This window comes from Fukomys damarensis, unplaced genomic scaffold, assembly GCF_012274545.1.
Source record: "Fukomys damarensis isolate Sample0158 unplaced genomic scaffold, DMR_v1.0_HiC HiC_scaffold_5, whole genome shotgun sequence".
Taxonomy (NCBI): Eukaryota; Metazoa; Chordata; class Mammalia; order Rodentia; family Bathyergidae; genus Fukomys; species Fukomys damarensis.
In genome coordinates this window covers 60,610,775-60,634,561 of record NW_022900917.1, presented here as the reverse complement: position 1 = coordinate 60,634,561, position 23,787 = coordinate 60,610,775, and the positions used below count along the sequence as shown (strand labels likewise).

Genomic DNA, 23,787 nt, shown 5'->3' with positions numbered 1-23,787 from the left:
TTATTCTCTCACTCTCTCTAGGGCCTTCTAGGTGCTCTGCTATTGAGTTACACTATCAGTCCCTCCTTCCCCATTTTCTTATTAATGGAGGCCTCTTCACACTGCATTTTTAGATGGTAGACAGACCTTTTATCATTTAGTAGAAATGAGAGAAGAAGCCAGAAGGAAATTGCAATGCAAGACCAGAGGCCAGAAACCTTTGTTAAGAGGAGTGTTTCTGGAGAGCTCTCTCTTCTAATCCAAGTTCTCTAGTTTGCAGGCAGGTTGTACTATACACAGGTGGTGTGTGTGTGTGTGTGTGTGTGTGTGTGTGTGTGTGTGTGTGTGAATAGGGAATAAACAATAAATAAGAAAGCCTCAAGAAAAGCCACTTCCGGGAAATCTTATTGATGTGGTTGGTACAGAGAAAAAAATAACCCCTGTCCCCTGCTTTCCTCTCTACTTTTTTTGGTTTGTTTCAGTTTAAAGAAGCTTAAATATTGAGCAGTTTGGTGGTGATAATAATGCAGCCACTTATTTTTTTTAATTCTTTGAACTTTTTAAAGCCCTTTGTGTTTGCCTAACAGTTACTCATAGAAGGGCTGGGATAGGAAAAATGCAGGCAGGCCAGTGCCTGCTTCATGGTGCTCAAGTTTGAGCAACAGTGTACCTACAAATTCGGCAAGTCACTTTTTTTTTCCTGGTGGTGGCAGCAAGAAGTTGGACAGGTTTCTGGGTACATCTCGTTCTCCAGTGACATGAATGGTTTTCTTTCAGCCTTGTGTGTGTGAGATGGGTTCCTAACAGTGTCTGGGCCCTGATGGGAGCCACTGGTCTCTGTGAAAACAGGCAGCAGGACGTGGAGGGCTCCATTCCAGCCAGGCAGGCTGGGGTGTGCCCCATTCACCAGGGGGGATGTTACTGCCAAGTCAGCCCCTCTTCCCTCCAGATGGCTCAGGTCAGCTCTGGGTTCTGATGTCTCAGGACACATGGTAGATACTCCCGGCAGGAGTTGCCTTCACGTTTGAAGTGTCCTTGCGTCTGGGCCTGGTGGGCAAATGGCCAAGAGATGGTATCTTTATAACATCTGCCGTCATCTCTGCTGTGTGGGAACTAATGGCTGAGTTTGAATAATTAGGCCTTTGCACCATAGCACAACAAAAGCAGGCATTGCTCCATTAAAGCAAGCATAATTACTGCAGCTCACATATTTAAAGCCCCTTTCATCCCTCTAGAACCTGCCACACTTGGGAAGGTCTGTGGACCAGAGTCTCCTGTTCAGGCCTCATGCAGTCAGGCCTCTCCCAGAGGAGCAGAGTGCACTCCAGGGGAACCAACTTTTAACCTTCTCAAACAATGGAGACAACCTCTAACTTGACACTCAATGCACTCTTCCTCTATGTGAATTATGCTTCTGCTATGCTATCTCAAGACCAGACCTTGGAGCTGGAGTCTCCTCTCCTCATCGGGCCTCCATTTTTCAACTGTTAGTCACCACATGTGCCTCATCTACTTCCAGGCTGGTTATAAAGATCAAATGAAGTCATGGATATAAAAGTGATCTGCAAAGTATAAAAATGCCACACAAATAAAAATCCTGCAGTCACTCAGGGTAAGGTCTGGAGAAGGTTTAACCAGTCTCATTGGCTGTTGGATTCAGGATGAGGCCTTGCAACAACTCTCAGTTGGTGGCAGGAACAACCCTAAAAAATTACTGTTCTGTTCACTAAAAACTCAGCTTCCTGGTAGATGTTTCCTTTACATCAATAAGTTCATTTCATTAAGCAAGCAAACAGTGTTAAATGTATGCAGACATCTATTTCAAGCAAGGCACTGGGCTAGACAGTGCTGAAATATGAATATGCATGGAGGCATTGGTCAGTGCCACCCTCTGAAGTCTCTCAGATCTCAGAAAAGTGTGCTGAATTGGTGGTAAAACAAAGATGGCATCAGGATTCAAGGGAGGGAAGAGCCAATTCCCACACTTCTCATTTACAAGCTTTGCTTTATAATGATGAATCTAAGATTGGGATGTGTCATGGAAGAAGTAGAATTGGGTGCATACTTCCAGGATGGAGAGACTCAGTCTACAGATTAGACTCATAAAATTATTCACTGGAAGTACTAGTGCGTCATATTTTGGAATGTGCCCTGAGATGTCCAGCCACTACAGATGGCTTTCTTCAGTGGCACTCACAGTGTGAGGAGCCTGAGCACTTTGACATCCTGGTGGGGATCACTGGTGCAGGCTGTCTGCTGTGGGGACACCCAAGACTGGCTTGAGATGGAGAGATATCCGCAAGGAGTGGGGGCTGCATTAAATTGAAGCTACAAGGTGAGATGGGAGGCCACATTCGCATAGGTCAGCTCCTTCTCCTGTTTGGAATGCCAAGCCTGTAGAGTAGGCCCTGACTGAGTTTGGTCTGATTTCCTTTAGCTCTTAGTAATACTCTTGGAGTGCTGTAACTTCCTGAGATCCAAAGACGTTTGTATCATCTGCCAAGTCCTCAGCTCTATAGATTCTGACCAGGTGGCTTATAGAATTTTCACACAAGGTGACAGGTTAACTATCATCTGTTGCCATGAAAAGTGCAGATGAATCAGATCGATTTGTCTCTTGAGGAGTTTACCTTTTGAAGAGAGCAAAGATACTAAAGTGTGGAGGACTAAGTGCAGCAGCTGGTGACAGGAACGTGTGCTGGCTCTTCAGGGAAACAGCTTGTCAGTGGCTACCCAAGAGCATTTCTGAAAAAGGTCATGCCAGGGGCAACTGTAGCCTAGAAGGAAGAGTTAGCTAGATGAAGAGAAGGACAACAGGGAATGCAGTGAAGAGAGGAAGAAGTAAGGTCAGTGCAAGCTGATGAATTGGGAGAAAAAGTTGGGATTAAGGACACAGAGGTGTTTATAACATGGAAGTTCACATGGAATGAGACTGCAGTTTAGAAGGCAGAAATTTAGGAGATTATGTTGAAAATTAAAATGCTTGAGAGTAATATTGTGAGGGAAATACATTCCCACAAAGCCCAAGTGCATAGTGTGGCATGCTTGTCCCACTGTCAGAAACTGTAAGTCTGGTATAGGCCATTTTCCTTAAAGATATTTGTCGTTAAAAAGCGGAGAGGAGGTGAATGCTGGGGATGTTTGGGAACATTTTAGAAGCCTCTACAGTCTATGAGTTTGGTCTAAAAGCACTCTTCACCTGCTCACCCCTTTATGGGGGACTTTTCTGTTCCAGACAGGGACACTATCTGGAACTCCACTGTATGCTGTTCAAGGCCCCAGTGACATCAAAGTTCATCGAATGCAGAGTTTTCTGGTGCAGGAAGACAGGCCTGGACAATGGACTCTGGGTGGATTGACTCCTTGTGAACAAAATCTAGAAATCCAGATCCTCCTAAATGTCTCATGCTCTGTGCTGAGAATCTGAGTAACCTTTCAGAAGCTCCCCCTCCCGGATGGCACAGTCATCACTGACATGGAGGGGTGGACTTGTGCCTGCTGGAGAGGGGAGACTTCTTTCAGCTACTGCCATGTTTGCCAAGTAATGTCCTAACTTGCAGATTTGCACACTCACCTTCCTTAAAGGCCAAGATTGTGGTCAACAGTGTGCTTAAAAACATATGAATTTTGAAACATTCAGCAGCATCATTTTACCCAGGGACTGAAGGTCAATAGATTCATCCTGGTAAAATCCTTTAGGTATCTACACTACGGAGCACTCATCCTGGGAACCCTAGAGCAGCTGTTTGCTTTTTAAGCTTCTCATGGATGGATATTCCTTAACAGACCACTGTAGCTTATTCTGTCTCTAGAATTCTCTTTATTTACATCAAGCCAAATTTGCTGTGTGCTTCATTTGGAGTCTGTTCATGTTGGTTCCATTTTTTTTTCTTTTGGACAGTGTATTTCATTGGATAAACTTACATATGCAGAGCTCAGTCAGCCCTCAGTCTTCTCCAGAAAAAGAAGTGCTTATCCCTCTAATGTTTTTAGGTATGTGAGCGTCCATAGTTACTCTTTATTCTCTAATGTGGCATTTTCAATTTGATGCTCTAGATGAACAGGACACTACTGAACCCTATACGATGATGGATAGAAGAAAAACATTGACTCTTGTTCTGGATTTCATACAGTAAGTCATAGGTTATCAGATCTGTGCTGAGCTTTAGGAAAATAATCCTGATTTACATTGTACAAAACATTGTCTCATCAACTTTCTCAAAAAACAGCATTGTCTTGAGCGCACTAACTCTGTGAAATCCAGTACGAAAAGAGGTTTCCCCATTATGCAACGCCTTGAGATGTGGTCCCTTCCCCACTCATTCGGCACATACAGTTTAAGAATCTACTGTGTACCAGGTCAGAAGCCATAGCAGCTGATAGGTCTGGTGAGGTCTCTGTTTTCATGGATTTGTTCCTTCTGGTAGAAACAAAAACAGAAACAAATTTTTAAAAAGTAAAGCAGAATGGGACTACAGAGTGACAGGAGAGCTTGGCTGGCCTGTGCAAGTCCACTCCCAGTCTGGACATAGATCACGTGCCCTGTGTCCCCTTTCATGGAACTGACATTGTTTGGTAAAGTAAGCCACACAGACGACGCTGTCAAATCAGAAATTTATCTCATAAAGTTTTGCTAATTAAGCACTATGTCTTCTTCCTTTCCCCCCAAATAAGAGACATATTAAATACTGGCCTAAATTAAAGCACTTCTGAGAAAGTGGAGGACTGAGGTGAATGTGTTTTGGAGCAAGGGTCTCCATCCCGCTTTTTAAGACATCAAGAGAGAAGAATGCCCTGCTTAGGAGACCAAAGGCTTCTCTGGGCTGGCAAGGGAAACTTTCCCTTCATGCTTTCTCCAGCCCAGGCTCAGTCAGAGCAATGCTGTTCCTTGAAGACATCCCCACTCCTGCCCTGCCTCCCCAGCTTCCCTTAAATCTTGGCGCAGGCTGTGTGTCATCAAAGCCACTAGAATTGGTGACTCTACTAATCTTCTCCCTCCCTTGCAGCCCCTCCCGTACAAACCATAATCTTGTAGGCAGACAATACAGTTAGGACAACTATTCAGAAAAACGTGTGGCTGGGGAGGCTCAGGACAAGTCCCAACTGCACCTGCAGGTTTTCCTTTCCTGAGGCCGCCGGGCACTGGCTGAGCTGCACCTGCCGTGGGCCAGCGCCTGCCTCAGCCACATACCTGGTGCTGCTGCAGGCCCTGGCCTGCTCCACATCCTGCTCTACCTGCCATTCCCTCTGCCTGCTATGCCCCTTTTTAGCAGCCTCCAAGACGGAGGCTGTCACTCTTGCACCAGCCATTGAAGAGCTGTACTCGTGGAGCTAGGAAACAAACAGAAAAGCAGCACCCTTCTACTCCTCCTTTCCTGTCACAGGCCACAGGGACCTTGCTTGCCTTGGTGCAATCTGTTGTCAGTTCTTTCTTGATTAGGAAGCTTTGTGAAGCAAACCAGTGTCATAAGTAAGGGCAGAAGCCATCTTAATACAAGAGGGTGATTTCGAAGGGTGATGGAGCCAGTCTGTAGCCAAACAGAATGTAGCAATTAGAAGGCTCTTTTGTTTGAGAAGATGGCCAGTTATTTTCTATCAGAACAAGTACATATGCTCTTTGTAAAATCAAAAGCTATTTGAGACTGGAACTTGACATTTTTAGTGATTTTTTTTCTAGGTCTAATCAATGTATACAGAGTGGGTTCAGAAAGACAAAGAGACTACTGAAGAAAAAGCTGGGTACAGTGTTGCACACCTGGAGGCTAAGACAGGAGGATTGCAAGTTCAAGCCCAACCTTAGAAACTTAGTGAGCACCTGTTACAAAATAAAACAAATTGAAAAACATTTCTGGGATGTAGCTCAGTGTGAAGGACCTCATGGTTCAGTCCCTAATACTACAGCCCAGCTTCTCTGAGCCCTCTTAGAAGACGGCTCTGTCTAATTCACTGGATGACTGGACTCGGGTCCTGCTGTTTGTTGACAGTCATGCTGCTATGATTTGTTACTCAGTGCTCAGCAGCAGTTAAGTTTTACTATGGATGAATAGGTCCCCTTAACTTTTCTGATCACAGCAATAATGGACACTAAGTATCCTTCAACAAGGTGAGTTTAAAATCTTGCTCCTCTTACTGAGCTGTTTCACATGTGCAGTACATTTCCTTTGACCTCCATCTCTTCCAGGTGCAGAATTCCCTGTCTGCTGCACAGGTGGTGGGTGCTGTCCACTGGGGACTGCCATCTACCTCAGTGACCATCTTGTGGTACAAGAGGGACAGGTAGTGAAAGTGCACTTCAGGTGAAAGAGGGGAGGCAGAGCTATGTTTTATGTATTCAAAAGTCCTTTCACCCTACAAGCCCTGGCTCAGGGAACTCTCTGTGCAAGTGGCCGGGGCCCTATAATAGAAGCAGTGTGGCACTGAGCAGGCAGGAGGGAGGTAAAAGCAAACAAGAGCTTGTGTGTCTTAGGGGGAGGAGTATTTTCCTGATGGATTAAATGGCAGCATGAGGAGCATTGCAAACCACAAATTACTGAGGCTGAGGGCCACGCTGTTCTGTACCCAAAGGCCGCTGGCAGTTGTATACAGGTTTGAGGACACTTGTGGCATTTCTGGCATGCCCTGGGAGTGCTCTCTGGCTGCTTGGGAATTTGCATCTGGAAATCCACACTTGGGAATGCATGTGGGAATGAAAGGCAAGGGTAGACCTCTGCGCACTTGATGGACATATGGGGTGAAGTCTCTTTTTAATAGGAGATTTATTTTCCTTTGGCCTCCAAGCTGGTGATCTCCTCAGCTTTCTCCACTGCTGCCTGTCTGTGCTGCCCTGACACAGTTCAATGAGGAAAGCCGTGCATCTGCTTCTGGGTTTCTAGTCCCTCACAATGCTCTTCCTCATGATGGCTTACCAAGTTATTCCTAGCAGCAATAACGATCACTGCCTTTTATTTGAAAGTTGCTTTGGGTATGTATAAAATCAGACTCACATTTAAGTTTAAGCAACTCCCCACTTGTGGTGGTGGTGCTTGTTCTTTAAGGATTCCATGCGATTTAATTCTCCCTTAGTCTTCATTTCCCCTAGTCAAACAGTGATTCATCTTGTGGTCTTCAGTGTCTTTGCCATGTGCTGAAATCCTCCTTGGCGGGGCTCTACGCCAACGAGATTGAAGCTGCTCACAGGTGCCTATGTGGCCCTCCACCCCAGCATACACTGTAGGGTCTAGTGTGGAATGCTACTTGCAGGGCTGGGAGCCTGAGACTCTGTATTCCAGCCAATTCTCAAGAGCAGCGCGCATCTCCGGGTCCAAAGCTGTGGGTGCCGAAGAGACATTAGCACTTGCAGAGAGAAGACGCTCATATGAGCACTTGCACTCCCTCCACTAAAGCATGAACTCATGGGTATTCTTGGAGTATAATACAGAGGTGCCTGTCCTGAGCTCCAGCAGTTCACTCTGTGTTCTGCTACCCCTCCACTCACCTCTGCCGACCCTGTGTTCCTCGTGTTACACTTGAAAGGGAAGGTGAGCCCGAGAGCAGACACTCCATTCCCAAGAGCTCCTTCACCCCACATTGACCATCAGGTGTAGGGAGACTGGCCATGTGCTACGCACACGGGATGTACTGGGATGCCACTGTGAGCCAGGGGCCCATGCCTGCTCCCTGCAAAGCTTGCAGTCCAGCTTGTTTATTATTCCTGGAGCCTGGGCTTAACTATTTCCCTTGCCTGCCCATCGGAAGCAAGCTGGGAGAGCTCATCTGCTCGATAAGGGCAGGCTCCCATTGTTCTTTCTTCTTACCATGCTATTTTCCCCTGCTGCGTGATCCTTTTGCTTCCCTGTTTTCCCTATCTTCTGCTCAGTACTGTCTAGGAAAGAATCCTTTATGTTTCTCTAAGTGAGCCAGTAGAGTGATTAAGATTATGGCCCCACATCAGTACTCTTGTGTTACTGTTTAAAGGCACCAGCTTAGTCTAGCTGCATAGAGCTCACTAACCAGCTAGCTTATTCCCTGGTGCCTGTTGTATTGTGAATGGGTGTCAAACTGCTGATGGAGGAGCCAGTACTTGAGGACCGCCTGGCTCCAGAGGGCGCATTCAGAAGCCAAGAGGCACATCTGCTGTCTCTGTTGTTGCTACAGTCTCCAGCTTGCCTTGATCTTCTGACCTTCACTTTGGGTCTGACAGCAAAGGCCAACAAGGTAAGTAGAAGACTGCATGCAAGGATCTGGGAGTTTCATTCTGAAACATACCAGCAGTCACAATAATAGATGAGGCTGGTGACATAGGAAATTCTGAGGGGAAGAGGTCCTTCTGGGTGAAAATGTACACCCCCCCACACCCACCCCATAGGCACATGCACAGAGTTGAAGTTAAGACCAGATAGCCAGTACCTCTCAACTCACACAGCAAAGGATTGCAGTTTGATGCTTAATCAAAGGTGTAAGAAAAGGATTTGTTCAAAGCAAGCTACCCCTTGAGCAGTACTTTTATAAGCAGATTTTAAAAGGAGCACCTTTGGGTACTGAATCAATAGGGCTACAAGTTTGGCCCAGAGTCAGCATTCCCTGAAAGTAGACCATTGGGTTCTTAGCTGAGCGTTTTTGCAGGGAAGGTGTTTGTGTATCATATAATGAGGAATCTCTTAATCACCCCCTCACGGCAGCTGTACCGCACCTGCCTTGGCTCCTTCCAGGCATGCCCACTGCGGACGCTGAACCTTGGAGGAATTCCAGCTGTGCTCTGCAACTGCAGCAAGTGGCGGGCAGCCAGCAGCTCTCACTGAGCACCACCTGAGTGTGGTGAGGAGGACCCAGGAGGAAACTGAAGTCACTGCTATTCCTGGGGCAGTGACACTTAGTAGGCAAACAGATCAAAATCCCTGCAAGCTGACCAAAGTACAAAGATCTTCACATGATAAATCATCTACTTGTGGTATTTATGGGAGTTAACATTTATTGAGCATCTCACATATGCCAGACCCACTTTAAGTACTTTCAATTTATTCGCTGAAATCTTCTCCGCCCTGTGCGGCAGGTATTCTGATGACCTCTCACCTCTATCACCACACATACACCATACTTGCGTGAGGCCGGGCATACTGCGCTCCAGGCACCTTTCAGCCTTGGTAGAGAGGCCAAGGATCAGAGCTCCATTTCGCTTGGCTGAGGAGTTCACAGAACAAGGCTGTGCATAGGGTGCTATGGGACAAGCTCAGTTTTGCCAGTGGGAACTCTTATCTCGGGGTGTGCTGAGGAGTTCTTCCTCAGGGGCTCAAGCAAAGGTATTAGCTTACTGGATCCTGGAGGAAGTGGCGATAGGGCTGAGTTGTAAGCAAAGGGCAGAGCGCAGGTGTCAGGGCTGGTTCCCAGTCCGGGAAGCAGCTGAGCCACGCTGAGGCTGATGTAAGGGAGAAAGAAGGGAGCAAGGTGTGTCCCCTTTGGTTCACTGCAGCAGAGGACAAAGAGTTCTGCCTTTTGTAGTTTCACGTGACCCACAAGCAGAGAGACTCATTTTTTTTTTTAAATGAGTAACCCTTTTCTGTCTTTTTCTATGTCTTGTCTCTATCTGTCTTTCTGAGTCCTGGGGTCAGGGGTTAAATAGACCTGTGTTCTGATTTTGCACTGTGAACTCTTCCCTACACACACACACACACACACACACACACACACACGCTCTCCCCTCTCTCTCTCTCTCTCTCTCTGCAGGGCAACACAGCATTGAATGGATTTCATGTTCTTGTATTCTTCTCCAGAAACAACAGGCCCTGACAGGGCAGGTGTGCGGTTGCAGCCACCACCACTGCCTGCCTGCCTCAGGTAGACTGAGGATGCCAAGAAGGGATGAGGAAGCATGTGGGCAGCCAAAGCACATGGCCTGAGAAAGGAGGGATTCCACTGCAGCCACTCCAGCCCTCTTCACAGAGGTGCTTTTCTGCACCTCTTCCCACCTGACCAGAGGCTGGATGTCCTCAGAGGAAAGAACCAAAGAACCAAGCAGATGTGCAGTGCTGCCCCAGCATGCCACTTCTCCGGACGCCTGTGCCAACCTGGCCATAAGCTTCCTCCCACCTGCTCTGGTCTGTAAACCCCCTTTCTCCACTCCTCCACCAGGTGCTTCCACACCACCTCCTGCCTAGCACCCCTGTCCATTTCCTCGGCCTCCTCTCCCTTCTGGCCTCTCTCTAGAGCAAGTTCCCAGGGTGTTCTATGGCCTGTGCTGTTCTTTCCTGTCGACTTTGAAAGAACTCAGTTGCTCTTTGGTGTCTTCTCCTTGGTGTTCCAGGGTCTTGGCTGTTCCCCAACACTTCCTTTCTGCGTACCCCCGTTCCCTTTCTCTGGGTCAGTGTCCGGGTAGAGTGAGACATCAACCTATATTCTCCCCCTTGATCTGCTGGTCCCAGTGATGGCTACAACAACTGTCAGTCCTTGAGTCAACTTTCCAAAAGATAAGATTCCCCTACTTCCCAGGACCTCACCCCATATCTTCATTAGACTTTTCTGAGTGGAGTGGGAGCTCCCTGTGACCAAGCATTCAAAACTTATAAAGGGTACGTGACTCTATTTTTTTCGGCTGTTTCCATTACAGACAATCATTGCTTATTTGCTGAACTGCCTCTGATTATAGGCCATAACAGGGGCTGAGAGATAATTTAACAAACTACTGAGTGCCTATGGTGTGTGCTAAACCACGTTGCCTCCTGGGAACTGCAAAGAGAATTCAGGTAGGCTTTGAAATTTGAAGCATGATGAACATCATGTTTGGGAGCTGAAGAATCTTTGGTGTTCAGGAGAGGTGGGAGGAAGCTGCAGGTGCCAATGTACAATCAAAAGACTCTCATGTGTCCGATACAGGCTGGAAGAGGTGTGTCTCTAGGGGTGACTGGCTTAGGGATGACAGAAGGAATAATTCCACTGCCACTGGTCCTCTGGTGCAGTCTCAGCCGGTGCTCAGTTCTGGGACCCCCCCACTCCAAGCCTGCCATGCCTTCTCAGACCACCCCTCACTTCCTGAGCAGCCTGCATATACCAGAGCTCGAGGCTCCACCAAACCGCTCCCTCCCTGAAGCCCCTTCCATGCAAACCATAATCTCGCAGGCAGACAACACAGAGGACAACTATTCCTGAGCAGCCTGCATATACCAGAGCTCGAGGCTCCACCAAACCGCTCCCTCCCTGAAGCCCCTTCCATGCAAACCATAATCTCGCAGGCAGACAACACAGATAGGACAACTATTCAGAAAAACGTGTGGCTGGGGAGGCTCAGGACAAGTCCCAACTGCACCTGCAGGTTTTCCTTTCCTGAGGCCGCCGGGCACTGGCTGAGCTGCACCTGCCGTGGGCCAGCGCCTGCCTCAGCCACATACCTGGTGCTGCTGCAGGCCCTGGCCTGCTCCACATCCTGCTCTGCCTGCCATTCCCTCTGCCTGCTGTGCCCCTTCTCAGCAGCCTCCAAGACGGAGGCTGTCACTCTTGCACCAGCCATTGAAGAGCTGTACTCACGGGGCTAGGAAACAAACAGAAAAGCAGCGCCTCCTTGGCTCTCCTACTTACCTGTGCTCTTTAAAAGAAAATTTATGTGAGAAACCCTTTCTGCCACTCGGTTCATGTTTTTCATTTTCCCCACCACCTTCTTCCCCCTTCATTCTTCTATTTGTCCTCTGTACCCTTTTTTCCCCCTTCTCCCTTTTCAAGACTATAGCAACTCTAAATTTCCAGACCATGTGCTCCTTGAAGGCAGGGCAAGACTCTTTCATTACACATCTCTTTTATAGTTTTTATCGGTGGTTATCAGATGCAGGGGAAAGTATACATCATGCATAAATCCACCCGGGATGAAATAAGAGGAGTGCACTCACTTCAAGTTACAGAAGAAGGAACAGTCTTAGAGCTGCTGTGTTTTCTTCTGCATTCACATGAATTAAGAGACAGCACTAAGTAATTAGAAAGGCAAAGAAGAAAGCAGTCTGCATTGCTCTTAGCCAAATCTACACTGTCTAAATTAACACAGTCCAAGTACAGCACAGTATTAATTTTGTTCATTGCAGCTCACATAATTTGGAGACAAATTCATGTTTGCACAGTAACACTTTAGGTTTTTATACAAATCATACATCTTACTGATTTCTTTCTGATATACTAATACTTGAGGGCCAGTGTAAAAAAAAAACATATTAAATTTTGTGTATGATGAATCAGACTTTCGCCACTAGCAGTGTAGTGACAATGCTTTAGAATCAGTGGTATCTTGGCAGGATGAGAAAGAAATTCAAGGAATGCTAATGAGTCTGTTAAATGGGAAAAACTACAATGTGTGTCTGATATTTGTTTGTGTCCTTTGAGTTTATGGTGAGGGAGATGCACATGTGTGTGTGTGTGTGTGCGCTTGAGAAAAAGAGATAGAAATGCAGCTAGGGACAGAGAGAGAGGGACAGAGAGAAAGGAAGAGAGAGGGAAACACACACACAGAATTTTACTCAGAGGGTTACATTCATGACTTATTGATGTTTACAATAGAGTATTATCCTAGCTTTATGAGATTAATTTCTTTAAATTAAACCAATTATTAAAGATATTATAGAAATATTGTACAACTTCCTTATGCTAAGGCAGCAGTGTCACACATCTACCGCAAGGCAGGACCCAGCAGCCAGGAGTCAGAGTTTCCAATGACCATGCTGTTGGTTCCATATTTAATTATACATGAACTGCTGTGGTAAGCATGCTCCATGAGATGGAGTATTCATTGCTTACCTGTAATAGTCTACATATTTGCATCATAATGCTTTATGGTTTACAAAATAATAGATATTATTTTTTTCATTACCTTCTTACAAAAATCCTATGAGGCAGGGACAGAGAGAGCAGCTGTTAATGTCATTTAAAAATATACTTTATGAGGTAATTTATAGCATACAAATGAGTGACCATACGTCCAGCTTTGCCTTGGTCAAGCCCAGATTACATGGTTCAGATATAATTGTGAATATTTCCTTTCACTCTCAATATCATCCTAGTCTGGATGACAAATACTGTAGTGTCCACAAATCTATAAATCATGTTTAGTTATATCAGTCTTCCAAAGTGCATGTTAGTAGAACGGTGCCATGTGGTATTTTGTGACAATAAGAGGACATCAGGATAGACATGGTTACGAGCCTTGGCTGCAGGTTCAGATCTAGAAAACCCACATTATCACAGGTATATGACTCTCTCTATAGTCTGGTGACTGGCTCTGGAGTCACTGAAATTGGATAGCCTGATGGCCAAAGCATGGAGTTCATCACATCTAGACTCTTGGGAGAGCAAGGTCCTTGCCAAATGTCCACATTCCTATTAGTGCCAAACATGAAATTCTCTACCTTCAAGATGAAAAACCTTCTCCTTATGAAAGGGTGTATTTAGGTAAGAGTGGACAGGGAAAGGTGTCAATGGTCTTACAATCCATATACATTTCACAGTGACCACTGCCTTGAGGGTCTATTGGAAGATTCCAGTAGCCTGGGGCACTCAGTTACTCCACAGCTCAGGGATATGTGGCTAGAAGAACAGAAGTTACTGCAGACAAATGTTACTGTTAGAAGTAGATAAGATTGGAACATTAGCTTTGCTTTTTTCCCCCACCTGGGACACTGAGCAATTTTCTTGATATTTCTAAAAATTTCAATTGATAGGATGAAAACATCAAAACATGTTTATGCTTACCTGTTAGGATAGGATGTGGAGTGCTTAGTACAAAAATGCTCACTGGATTTCTGTATTATGCGATATTGAGATTCTGAGGATTTTATTCTATTTTCAGAGTCTAAAGGATTCATTAAGAAAACTTTGACTAAGGGCCGGGGATTTAGCTCAATGATTCTGCCGCCTTCCTCGCAAGCACAAGGTCCCAGGTTTGATCACCGATATAAACAAAACAAAACAAAACAAAAAAAATAACCCCTTGACTGACTGGTTTTAATTAGTATTCTAGGCTGTTCGGCGCTTCTGTGCTAATGTTTCCTCCATAGGGGTGGTGACTCATATTCCAAATGCTCCTCATACAGAGTACTTGGGAATCTCCCTGCTTCCTGCCACGTGGGTGGGTTTGCATCTCAGGACCAGTGCAATGTCCTTACCAGGTGAGAGCCTTCTCAGGGTCCCCTGGCACCTGATTTTAGATGTGCAGACAGGAGGTGGGAAGCTGCACCTTGGGTTAAAGGGAGACAGACTGTATTTCACCCAATTTATTCAGATGTCCTCTAACCTGACAAGCCTTTACTCCAGGGAGCTCTCTGTGAGCCTGGCTGGGGCCACATAATAAGGGCACTGTGAAGCTGAGCAGGCAGGAGGGAGGCAAAAATAAACAAGAGGATGTGTGTCTTAGGGGGAGGAATATTTTCTTGGAGGATTAGGTAGGAGGCGGGAGGTATGCAGAAAGCCGAAAATTACTAAGGATGAAACAGTGAGCAGCTAACTGCTGCTGAGAGCAATGGCACTCTGAAGAGGGCCTGTCAACAGCAGGAGGATGCCTCCTCTCACTCAGGAGACCTTATCGTTACATTCCCTTCCTTTCTACTCTCCCACGAAATTGGGCGATTCCTTGAACTATATCTGATGAGAGGGGTCTTTGGTTTATTTCACATGTATTTAGACTTTCTTCTTCTTCTAATTTAGACTGGAAAACACTTCAAAAGATCATCTGCTTCTAAGAGAGAGGGCAATCACTGCACCAGAAAACACAAATGCATTTCTCTTGTCTTTTTGATGCAGGATCTGGAAATACGGAGAATTCAGAGCAACTCCAAGGAACTCTGTCTAGATGGTTGTCTTTGTACTTAATTTTTAATTTCCTTTATCAATTGTCTTCAATTTAAAATGATGTTACTATGCATTATTGTGTGTCACTGTAATAGGAGGAGAGGGGCCGCTACAATGAACCCAAACGATGACAGGTGGTGACATAACCATGTACGGTACAGAACCGTCAGCCTCTATCACAAATGAGAAAGGTACATTCATCTTCATGGCAAAAGTGGGAGCCTGGTGAATGTTTGGGATGATTTTATGGTACGAGCAATTGCAGGCCTGGTTTCTTGCAAGTGGAGTCTTGTACACAGAGATATTTGTGGGTTAAGAATGCAGGACTACCAGTTTTCAGGGGTGGTTTTTAAATCCTGTAGTTAAAAAAAGTACCGGATTGTTTCCCAAACAGAATCTCTCTGTGCTGCTTGTGGGGTGGTATGTACCTCTCTCAAAGGTGGCCGATTTAGCTTTCTGCTGATCTTGGAGCAAAGAGGAAGGCAAGATATTGAGGTGTTGGTAAGAAGGCAATAGCCAACCCTCCAAATCATCACTGCCTGTCCACTGCAACCATTCAGCCACTCCAGAGGCAGCTGTGCCTGGGCTCTAAGTTGGTTGTACTTATAGGACAAGAAGTTAGGCTAAGCTTAGCAGCAGGGAGGTGAGGCCCAGAACAGGCCTAGGGAAAAGAACTATTCTTCAAAGAACAAACCTAAAGTACAAAAGTACAGATGGTCCAAAAGTATACAGATGACTCTTTTATCAAAGGAGTGAATGTTCAAGTTACGGTCATTTATGAGTTGCTACAGTAGCGAAATTAAGAGAATCTGACTGTGTACATACAGCACTAGCAGAACACTTTGGGCACACCAAGAGGACGAGCAGCAGATATCTGATATGTTCTACTCAGGAGCGCTGAGTTCTTATAGTCACGTGTAAGCATCATCCTAAACCACATTGACATCATTCAGGGATTTTTTTTAGTTAACCTTTTTAAAGGTTTAAATAGCACTCAGTAATAAAAGAGCACTATGCACAGAAGTCAATATATATAGTCAACCTAATAATAAAATATTTAAGCACAGATGTATGCCTTCAAATGATAAATTTAAATCATGCTCATAGGTGGTCCATGACACCAGCAAGGAAGCGAAAAAGATATTTACTATAGTCCAGGGGACTGGTTTCTCTTACACTGGTTGTGGCAGAGTTGGGATGCCTGTGCAGGGATATGGTCCGGCAGCATGTGCCAGAAATCTCAGAGTCATCCAGAGCCTCTAACCCAGCAATTCTACTTCTAAAAACTTTACCCTAGAAAGTGAGTAATGAGGCATGTAAAAAAGATTCATCTGTAGGAATGCTTACTTTTCGAATAATTTAGCATATCAAAACATGGCAACAACCAAAATATTGTGATAGGTAAGTGGCTTTATATAGTCCGAGGTAATGGAACACCAGGCAGACAATGCAAGCGGGGCTGTAGATAAAGAATTCATGACTTAGAAACCATTCACGTGGAATTGGTACAATAAGAAAGCTGCTTGCAAAAATATTTTTCCAATGTGTTTATCTGAGAAAATATAGGTATATCCTTCAAAATGAAAAACTATATAAGTATACTTACAAATGCCTTTTAAAAGCCTGAATGTACACCAGAATATTAATATTTTATTTTTAAAAAGTATTAACATTTCTGAAATATTTTTCAGTGCACCTCAATGACTTTGTAATACTTAGAAAAGTTAATTAAAAAATTAAGTGAGGATGTAATGTCAGCCATATGACAGACAAGAAGGTCACAGCCTTCACTATGTACAAATGCAACAATTAATAGTGAGTCACAAACAGCTCTGGGATAGCTCAGGGTAAAATGCAGAAGGTGCTACAACCCAGTAAGGCACAAAAACCAAGGATGACTGCATGAAAAGTACTAGAATTATTTTATATATGCTGTCCCATCCCCCAGCAGAGCACCGCTAGTGCACAAGGGGGATCCCCTCAGCATAACCTCTCTTGTGGAAAGAAAGACTAGTAGCAGGAACCCAGCAGCCTTCCCTACTGAGGGCTGCAGCAGTTCTGACACCAAGAAGGTAGGAAGATAGTGAAACACCTGCTGCTTTCATGAGTGATGACCCCACAGGCATCACCTACAATCGACGACCCCAACTGGAGGAGCTGCCCCAGATCCAAACCACTATGCCCATTTGGAACTAGAGCTGCCACACTCCTTAGCTGTACTGCCACATGCATGGCTACAACTCAAGGTCAAAACCCTCAAAATCTAATTTTAAAAAAATCAGTAAAGGACGTGACTACACATTTTTCAGAGATACACAAATGGCTAGAAAGTGAGTAAAAATGGTTTCAAATATCACTAATTAGCAGGCACATACAAATCAAAACCATACCAAGACATCACCTCACCCAGTCAGAATGCCTATTACTAAAAAGATAAAAGATAATAAATGCTGGTGAGGATACAGAGAACATGGTTGAGGGAATGCAAATTGGTGTGGCTATTTAAAAAAATAGTACAGAAGTTCCTCCAAAAGTGGAAAAAGAGAACTACCATATGAATGCACAATCCCATTTCTAGGTATACATCTGAAGGAAATGAAATCAATATCTCAAAGAGACCTCTGTACCTTCATATTCATTTCAGCATTATTCACAGTAGACATAACACAGAAAACCTAAATAACTGTCAACAGACAAGTGGATAAAAATATGACATACATCTATAGATGGATAAAGGTCTATATATCCATCATATATAGACCTATATCCATCTATAGATGTATACAGATGCACAATGGGATATCATTCAACCTGAAAATAGAAATTATGTCATTTACAATATTATGGATGAATAGGGAGGTCTTATGATAAGTGAAAAAAAACCCAAGGAAACAGATACAGAATTATCTTGTTTATATGTGGAATCTCCAATAGTGAAATCCACAATAACATAATGTAGAATAGAGGTTGCCAGCTGCTGGGGATAGGAGTGGAAACAGGGAGATGTAGTCAAGGGGTACAAATTTCCAGTTGTGCAACATGAACTAGGTCTGGAGGCAGACAATGTTTGTATAGTTCGAAATATCACATTAGATGCTTGAAGTTTGCTAAGAGGGGTAGATCTCACCCAAAAAGAAAACATAGGCATGCAAGTTGATGGACATGTTAATTAGCTTCATAGTGGCAATTATTTCAAAAATACATATCTCAAAACTTGAAAGTGTATACCTTAAATATATACAATTTTAATTGGTCAATGACCTCTCAGTAAAGATGGAGAAAATTTTAAAAATGTGTGTTGCGTTGCTTATATCTACTGCAGATAGAATAATAATTGTGTTGAAGCTCATTTATATAGAAAACATTTACACTGCAAAATATTTCTATTTCACAGAATTTCTTACCTCATTTCTAAGTAACATTCTGTCTTTTCACACAAAATTACTCTTTTGATTAAACTTAATGATGAACGCATGTATAGTCACAGAAAGTATTTTCTACCTATATGTCTGTGCATATTGTGAACAGATATAATGTTTTTCTCAGTTTACTAAAGAGGCAGCAAGTAGCTCCACAAACCTAACTAGGCTGAGTCTTTCTCATGCTCCACCTGATGCCCACAGTACCTGTTGGAGAGTTGGATGCAGAAGGAAGCAGTTTTTGTCTTCAGGATTAAGGTGTGCACAAGAGGAATCTAGGTAGCAGAGGGACTGTGGCCCTGTAGTGCACTCAAGCTGTGGTGTGGGTTCCCCAAGCAGGGTAAGGTGGAGACCCTGGGAGCAGAGGTAGAGAGGGCTCTGACACCTGGCTTCAGTGGGGGTAAGGGTCCGAATGACTCTAGAGGTTAACTGAAAGCTGTGTCACTGCATTTTCCATAAAGCCCAAGAAACAGAATGTTCCTCTTTTACTGCTCATCAAGAATTTGCATTTATCTTAAGGTACTTTTCAGTTTTCAATCCAGACCATTGTATTCATTGGATGTCCTGTGCATGCAGAGGACTAACTGCTAGGGCAGATATAAAGATGTGTGTGGATAAAATCCCTGCCCTTAGAAGCTTACAGATTGGTAAGGTTGTTAAGGCAGATTCTCACATAATAGTTTATGTCATATTAAAGTAGGCTCCATGTATCTTTGGTCTGTCTGTATCTCATCCAAAACCTAGTGATAAAGATATTTCAATGCTAAATGCCAGTGTTATTACTCTTTTGATATTATCTTAATTATTCATTGCTACAAAAATTCAGCAGTTTCCATGATTTTTCGGGGAATATCCAAACTCTTTCTGACAGGAAGCACATTTGTATTCATAATTAGTGATTATATAATTTGCCCATTAATTTAATGAATCTAGATGTCTTATGACTGTTTTGCATTTCAACAGATAAACTTTGACAAAATATCTCGAAAAATGTTAACTTGTCTTGCCACACCCAGCAGCTAGTAAGGAACTTTTTGTCTCCCTAGTAAGGAACTTCTTATCTCCTAGCTGTGTTACCTGCACCTCATATAACATTAAGTGATATATGTAAGTAAACCTTATCCCCACCCCCAAGCATTATTCAGCTAAATGGAGAAAGTAAACTAGGTGTGCACTCTTTTTTGTACTCACTTAAAACATACTTAGGGATTCATATTATCATGGAAATCATTTGGGTCTTTGAATACTTGGGCTTCAAATTCCATTTGGCTCTGTAAAATAAAAATGCTTAACTTAGTACAACTTCCAAAAAAGGTAGAGCAAAACAAAAATGCTGGGTATGTCTGTTCAGTGTTTCTAGAGAGACAAGGTAACTGAGGGAGAGTGAATACTGTGAACTCCTAGTTCATGTGTTTTTCACTCCTACATCTGGTCAGTGCCGACTATATTCCAAGTGTGACACTTAGTTCTGGAGCCACAAAGATGTACAAGGCCCTGTGATTCAGCTGTCTGGGAGCTTCCAGCCTAGTGACAGATATGGGCCAGAACCAGGGGGACAAGTCAGGCTGTGAGGGTTGCGGGAGGAGGCAGGCAGCCAGAGTGAGGAAGCAGTGTGGTTTAGTGAGCCAAAGACCCAAGTGCTTTCACAGGATGTATTAAGAAGGAGTGTGGTGAGACCTCAGCAACAGAAGTTTCAGAACTACAAGGTAGTGATACTTTTAATTCTGGAGAATTCTTTCAAGAAGCTTGGCAGTGAGAAGGAAATCTATTAGACCGGAAGTAGAAGTAGCTGTGGAATTAAGGTAATTATTTTCTTCCCTCTTGCCCTCTTAGCCTTCGGTTCTTTTCCCTTCCAGTTTTGTTTTTCTGATGCCACACGTTTAGATCTTTTAGAATCTTGATGGGAAGATTTTACTAGTGAAGGAAAAGATTGAAGATGCTGGGTAAAGGTAAAGTAGATGATGAAATACTTCTGGGGAGGAAGTGCAGGAGGAGGAGGGAGACAGGTCCAGAACTCTCCATCAGACACTGCTTACCATCTACTCACCCTTCCACTTACCTTTCCATCATTTACTAGGAACCTACTTTGTGCTACACACAAGATGTGGAAAAATAGCGAGAAAAGAACCAAGTTTATGACTTCAGGGACCTCACATTTATTTATGTGGTGAGACAGACCGTAAAGTGAAAAGAACCAAGTTTATGACTTCAGGGACCTCACATTTATTTATGTGGTGAGACAGACCGTAAGTAAGTACATGATCTTTAGAAAATGTAAAGAACTACAAAGAAAAAGAAAGTGTCGTTAGAGGATGGCATGGATAAAGTAGTTATGGTGGCTAAGGCAAGACTCCAGGAGGAAGTGACGTTTGAACAAAGACTAGATAAAAGGAGGGGCTGAGACGCGGAACAGCCTGGGGAAGGGCATCTGAGCAGCAAATGTAAGACACGGAGGGAGGGAAAACAAGACAGTGGTCTACAGCTCTGAGGACGCAAGAGAACAAGGATGTGTGGGAGACGTGGCGGAGAGAGGAAAAGCAGCCACTGTGCCCTCTTTGGAAACCACTGAGAGGTTTTGAGCAAGGGTGGGTCATGATAACATTTGCATTGTTAAATATAGTGGATACTGTGGAGAAAAGGCAGTAGGGGACAGCAGTGGAAGCAAGAAAGCTAATAATTTGGAGTAGGTGGCAGATAAAATACTTTGATGTAGTTTAGTGGCCAAGAGATGTGTGAAGAAAAGGTTATAATCAAAGATGTATTTTAGAGGACCGGCTAAGAATGTTACAGGAGAGAAGTTAAGAATGGCTCCGCAGTTTCTGGCTGAATAATAAGGTGCACTGGGGTGCCACTTAAGGACACAAGGGAGACTCATTGACTGTTGCTAACATGAATAAGTTCATGAATAAAAAATATAGTACTGGGCTTCGATAATACAATGAGATGGAGGAGCAGGCTCTTCATTAGTGGTCTTTCTGTATTTAGAAGCTATTCTCTCTACCAGTAAAGTTCTGGACTGTTTCTCCTAGATTATATTTCAGTTATGGCTCAGTTACCTTTGGATCAGGCAGACATGGTCCAAAGGCTTCCAGAAGAAGAGCCTCTTCTCTCACAGCTTTCTCATAGTCTGCGAAAGATAGCTTCCCATCATGGTCATAGTCCTGGGGAAAGGAGGGCGTGCAGCAGCGATGCATCAGTCAACACATAACTTACTGCAAATAGATACTCTTTTTATAATCAAGTGTGAACAGAGGAAGTTGTTAGAAAAGTAACAGATTAAGTTATGAAATTGAAAAGAATGTCCTGAGGGTTCTGTGGATGGAACCTGGGGCTTTCTGTATGCTAGGCAAGCTCTCTGCAATTGAGTTACACCACTAGCCCATACTAATTCTTAGTATTATAATTAAGAGCACAATTCAAATGCATTACTTAATTAAACAACCTAAAATGATCATAATTTGTATTTTTATTTATATTCCACATGTTACCATTAATTTCAATAGAAATCTCCAAATCTCCACACTTACCATTTTCTTAAGTGCTATTTCAACCAAATCTTTAATTCCTTCATCAGGATCTTCCTCAGATGGCTGTTTGAGAAGGCTGTTCTTCAGCATGTGAAACATTTCCTCCTTTGAAATGAAGCCATCACCATTCAAATCAAACACTTCAAAGCAATCTTTAAAAAAGTAAGTTGTGAATTTGCTTTTATTGCTGGGATAGCATTTTGTGACCGGGTTTCCAGAGCTAATGTCTATCTTGTTGAACTCTGTGAACCTCGTTGTAACCTCACTTTCATTAGAAAGGTCAGATATGCACTAGTTTAATATATTCAACAACGCTTGGAATAAGTTCCCTTATTCTCAGCTATGAAAAATCACACCAAAGCACCATAACTGGACAATTTGATCTTGCTGCTCTTAAAAAATTGATTGAAATAAGATTTCTATAGAGTTGATCAGAATTAATTGAAAATTAAATAGAATCAAAGCAATTGGATTATTGTGCTCTGGTTTGATGTCTACAATTCAGGTAGCATGAAATTCTTGTACAGAAATGCATACAGTACATGCACAATTAGAATGTTTAGTAATGCATCTGCCATCTTCCTTGGCATGCATCATTCTCACAATTGCTTGACTTTCATTTTTATTAATTTTTAAAATTCTTTGTTGACTTGAATTTCCTCCAGTAAGAAGCTAGTGAGAATTTAAAGCAGCAAGCAACCAACCAACGAACCAACCAACCACCAATAAAAAAAATCAACCAACCAAACAACCACAGACCCACTTAGTTGACTGGCTGGAGGAGAGTGATTTAAATGTTTTAGCTATATCAATTATACCCAAACCAGCAGGGTAACCAGAACTCTTACATTTCATTTTTTCTTCTAAAGATCCTCGAAGAAACAGTGATAATCCATTAACCCATTCTGTCACTTTTATATTGCCATCATTGTCTTTATTAAAACCTCGGAATACTTTAGAGAGAGAGGAGATGGAGAAAGAGAACAGGAGATAATTGTGCACATTGTAATTCTCTGTAAGGTATCTACATTAGCATTACTTGTTTTTAGAATCAGAGAAAACTTCAGCATCCCATAGCCCAATGTTCTCATTTGACAAAGGAGGACACTAAGATATTATAACAACAGGAAACTCTTTCAACATTGAGATTTTCTCTTCATATTTTGTGGGGACAAAGAATATTCTGAACACCTAAATATAAGAAGCAATAATGATATATTTTCACATTAAATATGCTATTTATATTAGATATGTTTAATATATTAATATGAAATATATAATTTTATATTTTATTACTGAAGACAGGTAATATATGAGAAGACTGTATTATAATTTTTATTAAGTTATTGTCTAAGATGTACAGATATTTAAACATCTTTTTAAAGTATTCCATTTATTAGATTACTATGTAGAAGTAGAAGTTGTGGAAGCTTTTGGATATAAGATAAGGGAAACATTTCCTTAACATGAATTTGCCTTCTTTTAAATACACAAAATGGGTAGAATATTACTTTCTCTTCTATGAACTTTGGAAAATTAAATTTTTATATTCAAGTAAAATTGGGAATGTTGAACATTAAACTCCCTACCAAGAGCAAACTCCAACCTTTTTTGGATTCGACTGATTTGAAGTGTGTATGCCTCTTACCTCTGTCCATAATCATGTCATCTGTCATTCCAAATGTCATGTGCAGAATGTTCCGAAATGCATTGCGATCTAGTCCAATGGGCACCCCTGGGCGCTCGGCTGCATCTCCCACCAAATTATAGAAAAGCTTTATAAGACAGTTCACTTCAAATTTATTAACTGTAAAATAATAAAATTAAGATTTTAAAAATTTGTGTTAAATCTTTAAGTGATAAGGCATTAATATAAGTATACTATCAGAGACACAAAATATGTATTTCTTCCTAGATATCCTAATTTATGGTTCATGACACTTAAGTTAATGGAAGATGATGGCCAGTGATTGTCCAAAAATACAATGTTCCTTCCAAACAGGAGCTGATTATGAAATAGACCTAAACACAATCATGCTGTACAAAAAAAAAAATATATATATATATATATA

General features: G+C 42.9%; 1 protein-coding gene across 9 annotated transcripts in view; it reads right to left on the bottom strand.

Moving 5' to 3' along the window:
* Positions 1 to 23,787, bottom strand: part of Efcab1 (EF-hand calcium binding domain 1) — a 36,447-nt gene that overhangs the window by 8,520 nt on the left and 4,140 nt on the right. For 3 of the 9 annotated variants that reach the window (XR_004516016.1, XM_033760738.1, XM_010630315.3), the window contains exons 2-6: positions 23,364 to 23,522; positions 22,564 to 22,668; positions 21,716 to 21,867; positions 21,245 to 21,349; positions 19,380 to 19,459 (exon numbers count right to left, since the gene is read on the bottom strand). Coding sequence is in view for 7 of the 9 variants with exons in the window: in XM_033760738.1 (XP_033616629.1) it covers positions 19,391 to 19,459; positions 21,245 to 21,349; positions 21,716 to 21,867; positions 22,564 to 22,668; positions 23,364 to 23,522 (590 nt within the window). In the remaining 2 variants the exon portion in view is untranslated. Of the gene's footprint in view, positions 1 to 4,382; positions 4,400 to 11,758; positions 11,904 to 18,077; positions 19,460 to 21,244; positions 21,350 to 21,715; positions 21,868 to 22,563; positions 22,669 to 23,363; positions 23,523 to 23,787 lie in introns of those variants that run through there. The other 6 variants (XM_010630318.3, XM_010630314.3, XM_010630312.3 and 3 more) reach the window with 6 other exon arrangements.